The 11,122-nt window shown below is 39.3% G+C and overlaps 1 protein-coding gene across 1 annotated transcript in view; it reads left to right on the forward strand.

Annotated features, from left to right (window-relative positions):
• LOC131426915 (uncharacterized) overlaps positions 1-6,712 on the forward strand; it is a 47,891-nt gene extending 41,179 nt beyond the window's left edge. The window contains exons 2-3 of the mRNA XM_058589678.1: positions 5,856-6,638; positions 6,692-6,712. Of these exons, the coding sequence (XP_058445661.1) occupies positions 5,856-6,638; positions 6,692-6,712 (804 nt within the window). The remainder of the gene's footprint in view (positions 1-5,855; positions 6,639-6,691) is intronic.
• The last annotated feature ends 4,410 nt before the right edge of the window (positions 6,713-11,122 follow it).

Here is an 11,122-nt window from a genome sequence, read left to right on the forward strand (position 1 = left end):
GAATACGTAATACCTGTTTGTATCTACCTAGTGGTGTAATGATGTCTTTCTCATATCTCTCTTATTCGAATATAAAAAAGAAATGGTATTCTTCAAACAATTTTGTTTGATTTTTAAAAACATGAAAGCTAGTGCATGATCTAGTGTAACCTACAGAATGAAACAGCTCTCAGATCGGATAGGCCCTTTTTTTTCAGTGAAGTCAGTTCCACTATTCCAGGTATTTTTGAAAATGGAATCGCCCCGAATATTGGCTTTGCGCCTTTGCGATTAGCACTAACAGGTTATCTACCTGCAGCTTACATTTGTCTTCGTCTCGAAACACAACCTCTCCATTTGAATGCTTTTTTAATGAATGAAATCCTACACTTATGTTAGTTTTGTATATAAAATTCATAGGGTGATACTTTTTAACCAACAGCATGAAACATTCTTTGTGATTGGATTTTTATCATTACTACTACCATTATAATTATACAGTAGAGTGCCAATATTTTCGGATCATCTCTAATTTCGTAAAGCGGTAGGGGGGTAAGTGGTGTCAGCCGGCGGTGAAAGTCATTTAGGAATTAACCTTGTTTGTGCTAGGACACATAACCAATTTCATTATGTTTACGTTTCGTCTTAGCCTCGGCGGTTTATGTTGAACTGGTGGCATAACAGTTCAACATTGACTGCTATGCACTGTCGAGACGTAAATATAATGGTGAAAGTTATAAATTTAGAACGGAAAATCAAGCCTAGGCGGACTCATATAAGCGTGAACAGTTATTTTTTTTTTGAAAAAAAATCTACAGAAATCGGAAACTTATTTTTTTAGCCAAATATCTTAGAATTACTTGAAACATCGAAATAACACCATATCTCGACGTTCGATTTCGGGGATCTCAAAATTCAACGTCCGAGAGTCGATTTTATTCAAAAAAAAAATAGAGTTGACTCTCGATCTCGGCGTTTCATGCCTGAGAGCGCCATACTTGCAAAAAGGCGGGTGGGTAATGTCAGAGACATAACTGGACTCCCCTTCGGCACATTTTTCGCAAAAACAAAGAAGGCTTCACTTGATTTCGATTACTGTGAATTTCACACAGCGAAAAGTGCACAAATCTAATCAAACTGCGAACAACAGCTTTTTCACTAATGGGCGGTCCTAACGGCTATAAAAATATCAGCATATAGAATTTTAATTTCGATTATTTCATTTCGGATTTGCATTTCATTGACAGAAACTATCCGGATGCTGTACGGGATTCATTCCTGCCTTTCAGAAGGACCGATATTAAGCACTGTTCGGAACTTTCTCTCGAACGATTTTTTTTGTACAGCAGCAGATATTTTGTTCTCTTCCTCAGAACGCGTTCTGATTGGCTGGTGTTGACATGGGTCAAATGAGACAGGATTTTCAAAAGTGTACTATTGAAATACTTCAACGCTGTTGCTATACACGTTTAAGTTGAAAAATTTCGATTCTAATGGTAGTTAGATTATATAAATCCTTTCACGTATCACTGAACTATGAGCTTTCAAAATACGAGAAAGGCAAACGCGCCTTATGAATTATCCTCTTTGATACTCGTTTATACCAAACATTTCAGAAAAGTTTAATTTTGAACTATTTGAGATTATGTCACACAACTAAATATTTTTTCATAAAATTGTGATCATATTTCCGATGGCATGTAGCAAAAATTATGTTGATTCGTTAGATACAACAAGAGATATTCACGATCAAAAATTTATCACTCTCTCAGAGGGTAAGTTTTGAAAAGGCACCCCATAGTAAAGTAAGTCGTATTCACGACAAAAATCAGTCGGTTGGCTAACAACAAAGTTATGACTCGATAAAGTTGAAGTTTTCAATATTTTATATGCGACGTTGATGCCACATGAATGCAGATAGGGCATAAAGACTGTCCCAGAAAGTATGGACGCACTTTGATTTCGCTGGAAATAATTCACAAGTGTTAGATATTCAAATTTTTTTCGATATACTGATAATATTAGACTACAACAACAGAGTATTATTCTCAACATTTGCTACTTAGCCATTGTAGACTAGCTGGCGCACCTTCTTGCGAACGTTCCTCATTAAATTCCGTACTTCTTGGCAACAAGTTTTGACACTTTTTTCCAATCTTTTTCGAACTGTTGAATGGTTTCGGCTGCCGAGACATGTTTCCTAAGATGTGCTTTCGTTAATGCCCAAAATTCCTCAATTGGTCGAAGTTGTGGGCAATTTGGTGGATTCATGTCTTTTGGGACGAAAGTGACATTTTTGGTAGTGTACCATTTTACCGTTGATTTCGAGTAGTGGCAAGAAGCAAGATCTAGCCAGAAGACAACAGGATCCTTGTGGCTTCGAATCATGGGTATAAGTCGTTTTTGTAAACATTCCTTGATGAATATTTCGCTGTTCATTAAAGCAGTGGCGATGAAGGGGTCCGAAATCTTACCGTAGCTACAAATTGCTTGCCAGACCATAGCTTTCTTATCAAATTTTTCGACTTCAATCGATGTCTCGGACTGGTTTCACACTTGCCCTTCTCGCACCGTATAATATTGTGGTCCCGGCAAGGATTTGTAATCGAGTTTCACGTAGGTTTCGTCGCCCATGATTATGCAGTTCAAATTCCCAGCAACAATCGTATTGTACAGCTTTCGAAACCTCGGCCCGATCGATGCTTCTTGTTTCGGATTACGTTTTGATTGTTTCTGCTTCTTATAGGTTCGAAGATTCAAACGTTCTTTAGCACGAAGAACATTTGACTTCGAAGTTCCCACTTTTTTATCCACATTCCGAACTGAAACCTCCTTCTTTTGCTGGAACGCCTTCAGTATACTTTTATCCAACTGAGGCAGGACCTTTTTTTCGACCCGTTTTCGGTTTATCCTCAAAGGTGTTATAATCACCGAACTTCCTGATTGCATTTCGCACGGCTTTTTCACTTACTCCTTCCATTTTTGCTATCTTTCTCAGTGACAGTCCGCGTTCTGTGCACCATTCGTACACAATTTTTCGACGTTGTTCTGCTGAAAGTCCACGCATTTCGAAACAAATTAATGAAAACGAATAAACAACTGCACAAGTGGTTAGAGAAGAGTGTACACAACAAGACGCAGCCATAAAAATTGACAGATTCTGAACCATTGCGAAATGGCAGCGGTTTTTGTCTTTCCGGGATCCATACTTTACGGGATCTTTATTTTGAGCTTGACAAGAAACTTGTAACAGGAAAAATCAAATTTCATTAGTTTTTTCTAAACGGTCGTCAATAATGACATACTTCACAAAATTCGAAGGTGTAAAATTTATCGAAATCGGTCAAGTAGCAGCTGAGCTATGATAGCTCGAATTTACCGTTCCAACTTTTTTCCAGGCTTGGTGCTTCGCTTAACATATTTAGGCTTGGTGTTATTAGTGTTATGAGACATTAGTGTCAGACGCGAGATTAATCGCAGTATTTTGTCAATAATCGTGGAGTGAAAATACGTTATTAAAATTTGAACATTTGCTTCATCACCTATCCGCTCGTGAAAAGTTTCTTCCCGCTGCACCAGCTGAAATACCATTTCGAAAAAAAAACTGCCATCCAAAGCATTGAACCGAACCAAAGCCCTCGTCAGACAAAATGCTCCAAACTGTAACCTATGACATCCACTCAACTATTGCATCAATAATGGACAAAAGGGAGATTTGTGCACCCATCGGTTGAAAAACGCTTGATTATGACTATAATTTTATCTCACTCAGGTAAAGCAATGCGCATCTCTCACGCTTCCGGAAATTAGATCCCTCGTTGGTTACAAACACTCCAATGTAGAATGAATAATTCAGTATACGCTAATCAGTAAGCAAATGCGCTATAATTTTAGTTGTAGTGATCAGTCATTAATTTCTCCACTTGTGTTATTTTTTTTAATAGTTTCCCTACAGAGTGTGATATAATGGCAACACTACGTGTTTGTATTTGGTGTATGTTTTTTGTCAAACTAATCCCTTAATTTGTTTTGCTCGGTATAACACAGTAGAAGTCTTCACGAACGGCAGTAAAAAGGACATCCCTAACCAAAGTCAATGGAAATCGTTCCAGTCGGCGGTATCCAGCAACAATATGCAAACTAGAACTACTTTTCGATTAAACCGATTCCTGGTAATGCTGATTCAATGAGGCAAGTCAATTTCACAAGCCTTTTGATAGAACAATTTTTCATCCAGTTTCACATAATCAACAGTAATTAGAACCTTTCCGTTCAGCTGGGCCCCGCCCTGCTACAGTTTAACCATTGTAATCAAGAGACTAATTATCAATTGCGCTCAATAGCTGCAATAAATTTTCCCTGCACCATTGTTCCGGCTGGACGCTGATGGACGGAGTAGCTGCCCGTAGATGGAAATGGACGCAGCAATTCCAAACGAAACCCGGTGGTCGTGGTTGTAAATCACACAACACGGCTTACAGTAGCAGTAGCTGGTGCCCCCGCGACGGTTCAATCTGACTGGTGATTCACATCCGACCACCGAGAAGGCTACCAATATGGAAACGATACTGTCCGTGTCGATATTGGTCTGAGTAAATCCACATCATACAAGAGAATTTATGGTTTATCCTTTTCGAACGCACTTGGACTTCACGCAAGGATCACCCTCCTGTAGCTCGGTGAATTCATCGCTGCAACACTGGAACCATCTGCTTCATCACCGTTTGAAATTAATCACGGGGATTCAAGGGTATTAGCTGCATAACCGTCGTGCACATGTGTCCTTGAAAGTCTTTCCACGGATTTTTTGACATTGGCATTCAACCGCAAACCGCTTAAAGTGAAGAACGCACCTGCCTTCGTTCCCAAACACTTTTTTCAAAGCATTGATGGAAAATATGTCTAGCTGACTACATTTGAATTCCCATTAAACTAAGCGCTTGAGGCACTAAACCTTAACTTCTGGATTCGGTATCCTGCCCAAGAAGTTTTTCGTTTGCGTCGTAGCGGAACCCACCTGTTTTTTTTCGGTAGTCGATGGATACAAAGTTGTCTTTCTCATCTATTCACTCCAATTTTCGCATTGCGGCACGTGTTGGTCTCTAACTTCATCTTGTACGGATTTTCACTCCATCCATCCGGTATCAACCGGGGGACGGAAACATTTCTAGAAACAATTTTCCTCGTTAGCAATGACAAATGAACGAAGTTGATGTAATTGGTTTTTGATTAGACATTGTCGTTCATCAACCCACCGGATGCCTAGGGTTAGAAATACATTGCTCGAGTCAAAGCCAGTTGTCAGATTTGTGCCGAACTCATAGCCTACCAAGAGTTCGCATGAAAATGGATTTTCTGCTGATTGTCGCATGGTCGGTTTTAACAACCAAAGTCATTTCCATTGGTTATAGCTGAAACACAATTGATTTAATTATCCAATATACATTATAATTTACTTTATCAGTTCACAACTAATATTTCACCTTTATAACCAGATAATTGAACAGAACAAAATTAAATTATGGGAGCACAACAAAAAAAAAATTCCTGACACACACACCCTCATTCCAATTCACGGTGCGAAGCAGTTTGTCGGCGGGTGAAGCCCCAAACGCAAATATTTCCAACTACAACACAAATACCCGAAATGATCAAATCACCGAGCGACTAAGCCTCTACTATTTACAAACCACTCGACGAACATTGCATTAATGCGGGAACGATGGAGGAGCGAGAGGAGATCTGTTTTACACTACACTAAATGTGATGTGGTGAAGGGGGCTTCCAAACTTTCCACCTTGGCAAGTATTCGTCAATTTCTAGTTTTGCTTGTGCTGATTCGTTTTCCGGTTCCAGTTCGATTTTTTTCAATCCAGACACCGGGACGCACCGCAGTTGGTTTTATGGAAGCCTCTGACCCGCTCGCTACAGTCGAGCCATTGCAGCCAGCGCTCATCAGACGTCCCGGTCCTGTGTGCGAGATCGGTGATGAGGTCTTCCAACCCGCCACCGCCGGCAAGTATACAAAACGTTTGGACAATACCGGCATTGACTTCTTTCCTGCTTCCAGCCCGCAATCGGTTCTATTGTATTACCAAAACGTCGGCGGTATGAATACATGCCTGACCGATTACTTACTGGCATGTTCGGATGAATGTTTTGATATTATCGCGTTAACGGAAACTTGGCTGAGTGATAGTACCCTCTCTACGCAAGCATTTGGCACCAATTATGAAGTTTTCCGTGGCGATCGTAACCCATGCAACAGTTCGAAGAGTTTCGGTGGTGGCGTGCTCGTTGCTATTCACCGCCGCTTGAAAGGACGGCTAATTATTAGCGCATCTGGGAGTTGTGTCGAGCAGGTATGGGTGCAAATTAAACTGAGCGACTGTTCGTTGTTTCTCTGTGTGGTTTATATTCCACCGAATCGGACTCGCGATTTATCATTGATTGACTCGCATATTCAGTCATTAGAAGATGTCATTGCTGCCCATATGCATCCGGCAGATGAAATACTTATCGTCGGTGATTTCAACTTTCCAAGCCTGAAATGGCTCACAGCTTCCGATGGTTTTCTGTTTGCAGATCCAATGCATTCCTCGTTTCACGCTGGTATTATCAACTTGCTTGATCGGTACAGTTTTAATTTACTGCGTCAAGTAAATCACGTTAAAAATGAGCACAATAGAATCCTCGATCTATGTTTTTCAAGCAACTCGGACTGTGCACCTAAAATCAGCGCAGCACCCTCTCCTCTGGTGAAGTCCGTTAGGCATCATCCTCCTCTGCACATTGGGCTTGAATGGAATCGATCGTTGAACAATTGCAAGATATCTCACATCGTCAGATATAATTTTAAAAGAGCTGACCACAATAGTATTATTGCATTTCTTACAAGCATTGACTGGAGTGAAATTCTTGACAATGGCGATGTTAATCTTGCAGCTCAAACATTTTCCAACGTTCTGATGTATGCTATTGACCAATATGTCCCTAAACAAATTAGTAAGCCACCCGAACAAGTACCGTGGCAAACCGTAGAACTACGACGACTGAAAAGTTTAAAAAGGACAGCACTAAAGAAATATTCTAAGAACGGAGGTTTGTTGCTCCGGCGAAACTACGTAGAAATCAACAAAGTTTACAAAAAGACAGCTAACGTTGCTATGCCAACTATTTACGCTGTGTACAGAGGAGATTAAAGTCTAATCCAAAATCATTCTGGAAGCACGTTAACGAGCAAAGGAAGGAGTCAGATCTTCCTTCATCTATGTTTTACAATGAACAGACAAGTTCTAGCATGCAGGAAATTTGCGAAATGTTCATGAGAAAATTCTCTGAGATATTTTCTAGAGAAATCTTAGCACCTTCCCAAATCACCCAGGCGGCACTTAACGTTCCCGTTTTGGGACAGTCAATGAATTCAATGAACATAAGCGCAAGTTCCGTAAAAACAGCAATCGCAAAAATGAAGTCTTCATACTCTGCTGGACCCGACGGTATCCCGGCAGTTATTTTGAAGCGATGCTCTAGTGGTATTATAGTACCTCTATGTCTTCTGTTCCGACTGTCACTCATGACTGGAGTATTTCCTGATATCTGGAAATCTGCTTATATGTTTCCTGTGCACAAAAAAGGAGACAAGAAGAACGTCGACAATTACCGTGGTATCACCGCTCTTAGCGCCATTCCTAAATTGTTTGAGCTTATCGTTTTGGAACCTATTTTTAATCACTGCAAGCAGTACATCGTTGAAACTCAACACGGGTTCATGCCGAAACGCTCAACGGCCACTAACTTACTAACTTTCACGACGTTTATAACGGATGCTATGTCTAAAGGTCATCAAACGGACGTTGTCTACACGGATCTCTCTGCTGCTTTTGATAAAATTAATCACGCTATCACTATTGCCAAATTGGACAGACTGGGCTTCGGTTCCAACATTCTTCGGTGGATTCAATCGTATCTTTGCAATCGACGGCTGGCGGTTAAGATCAATGAAAATGTTTCCAAGGAGTTTTTTGCTTTTTCTGGTATTCCACAAGGCAGTCATCTCGGACCACTGATATTTCTACTGTATTTCAACGACGTGAACTTTTCATTGAAAGGTGCACGATTATCTTTCGCGGACGACCTAAAGTTATTCCAAATTATCAAGACTCTTGAAGATGCCTGTCTCCTTCAAAGTGAGCTTGAAATTTTCTCCGAGTGGTGTGAAATTAATAAAATGTCGCTAAATATCAGCAAATGCTCGATTATCACCTTCACACGAAAAAAAACACCAATTCGTTTCAATTATTGTCTTCGAGGATCAGTGATTGATAGAGTCAATTGTGTCAAAGATCTTGGCGTTCTTCTCGACGAACAATTGAATTACAAGCAGCATATTTCGTACATCGTGGCAAAAGCTTCTCGTTGTCTAGGATTTGTCATGAGAACCGCCAAGCAATTCACAGATATATATTGTTTGAAATCTCTCTACTGCTCGCTTGTACGGTCAACACTCGAATATTGTTCGTCAGTATGGAACCCTCACTTCCATAATGGAGCTTTAAGACTTGAATCAATACAGCGCAGATTCGTTCGTTTCGCTCTTCGTCGTTTGCCCTGGAATAACCCTCACCAGCTGCCTAGTTATGAAAGCCGTGCGATGCTCATCGGACTCGATACTCTACAAGTACGCCGAGATCTGTTCCGTGCAATGCTGATTGCCGATATTTTGACGAACAATATTGATTGCCCTGCACTACTTAGTGAAATCAACATCAACGTTCGTTCTAGAGCTCTTCGCAACAACAACCTCCTCAGAATGCCTCTACGTCGTACTAACTACGGAATCAACGGTGCCGTTATTGGATTGCAGCGAACCTTCAATGGCGTATCGATGGGATTCGATTTCCATTTTCCTCGTAGCAGAATAAAAGCGAATTTTTTGAATATTCTTAGAAATAATCATTAGGACTTTAATTTGTCTGTTGATTAAAATATATAAATAAATAAATAAATAAAATAAACTAAAAAGCAGTACCCCGACGTGTTTTTGATGTCCTCGATTTGGCATCATTCCTAGTGCGAAGCCGGAAGATAGCCCTCCCCCCCGTGGGAGACGGGGTGGAATTAAGCGCATCACAGCATAATTTAAACGTCTGTGTGATGATTATTTCAATAATTGAAATATGTTCGGAGTTGTTTTTGATCATTGGGAAATTGTATGTTGGAAAATCTCGTCGGCATTAAAGGGGCAACTGAATGCATTTAATTATTTTGACGATGTGCTAATTTGTCTACCCGAATTTATGTGATCTTCTGTAATTTACAGAGAGCTTTTTGCCGAAGGATTGATGTTTGTTGGCGTTTAAACTACACAGAAAGAAATATTTTGTTACTTTCATTTGCATGCATATATTTGGAGCAGTAAAATGTATGTAAAGATACTTAACTATTCTTTATTTTTCAATATATTTTAAAAGTAAAATTAAACGTAAATTTAAACATACAGTCTAATTCATTGAAAAATTAATAAGTTTCAATTTAGTTTTACAGCGGCGATGGTTTTCAATCGTATTTTAGATTCATCTGATGTTCACTTCATAGTACTATTGATTTACATGTTGTGTAAATTTCATGCTATTGAATTTCATTCCGATCCGACTTCCGGTTCCGGATATACAGGACGCACAACGCACAAACAATTATTATAAAATGTACTCACTATTTTCAGAGATGACTGAACCGATTTTCACAAACTTAGATTCCAATAAAAGGTCTAATATTCCAAATTTCATTTGGATCCGACTTCCGGTTCCGGAGATACATGGTATTATATGAAAATTTGAGAATAAGTTTGCACTCAATTTTCTCTGAAACGGCTGAACTGATTTTCACAAACTAAGATTCAAATGAAAGGTCCTATAACAATTTTATCCAGATCCGACATTCGGTTCCGGAACAAAAACGTGATAAGTGAAAAACTACCAATTTCATGAGTATTTTTTCACGAACGATGGTCGAAAAAGGTACTTGTTAGTTTGTGGGCATAAAAACTTAATTCGACACTACTGGTCCCCATTCTTCTTGTTCCGCTAGCTCCGAAAATAACGAAGAAAAGCTCCAAAAATGGAGCTCACTTCGATTTCTCAGCGATGCTTGAACCGATTTTCACAAAATTAAAGCTCATATTATCTTTAAAGCTACTGTGAAATTTCATCCGGATCCGACTTCCGGTTCCGTAGTTACAGGGCGATGAGTGTCAAAATTTCCACACAACCATATAGAATGACAATATGTACAACACCGGTACGTGCAACGTGGAAGAAGAAAACACAAAACGAACGATGCGTGCTTCGTACGGATGTCTTAGGTGATATTGATAAAAGACGGTGCTGCGGTTTGAGCTATTTTATGATAAGTGCGACCGGAAGAATAAAAGAACGTCAATGAATTGAAATTTATTTAAAAAAAATGCAATTTACACAGTCGGTAATGCAGTAATACCGTGCCGGTGATGTAGTGATGTCAATAATAATAAAAATAATAATCCTACTGCATGTTTTATGCTGCTGATTCATTGCTGATTTGTATTCATTGAACAGTTGTTTTTTGAGAATCTACAGTAATATTTTAATGTTATAGTAATACTAGCTGAATTACCCGGCGTTACTCGGAAATGTTTCGTGAAGGGAAGGCCGAAAAAAATTCTCGAAGTTGTCCTGCTTAGTGAAATACTCTTGTAGTGAAACATAACTTAGACGACAACCCGATTGAACAATACTCCGTTCATGTTCAGATTGCGAATGATCAGTGTCCCATCTCAGATCTCACAATAATCATAATTTTCATGGTATTCTCGACAAATTGGGTATATTTGAACACCTTTTGTTAGAAACTTTTAAAACACCTTTCTCTCTATAAATACCTTCTTAGCAACCTCCGAGTTTCATATGTATATGTGCTTGTAACGTACTTCCGTACTTCCTCGTCACATTCAATTTACAATACCTTTGGCTTCCATGGCTATGAACACTTGCTACTCCCTCCTCTTTATAATTTTTTTAACATCGTTAATTGCTCAAAATTTTCCATCTGATAATGATTATTTCATAACGAAAGGCTGTTTAACATCATAACTACATTCGTACTA

This window comes from Malaya genurostris, chromosome 2 (genome assembly GCF_030247185.1).
Source record: "Malaya genurostris strain Urasoe2022 chromosome 2, Malgen_1.1, whole genome shotgun sequence".
In the NCBI taxonomy this organism is placed as follows: Eukaryota; Metazoa; Arthropoda; class Insecta; order Diptera; family Culicidae; genus Malaya; species Malaya genurostris.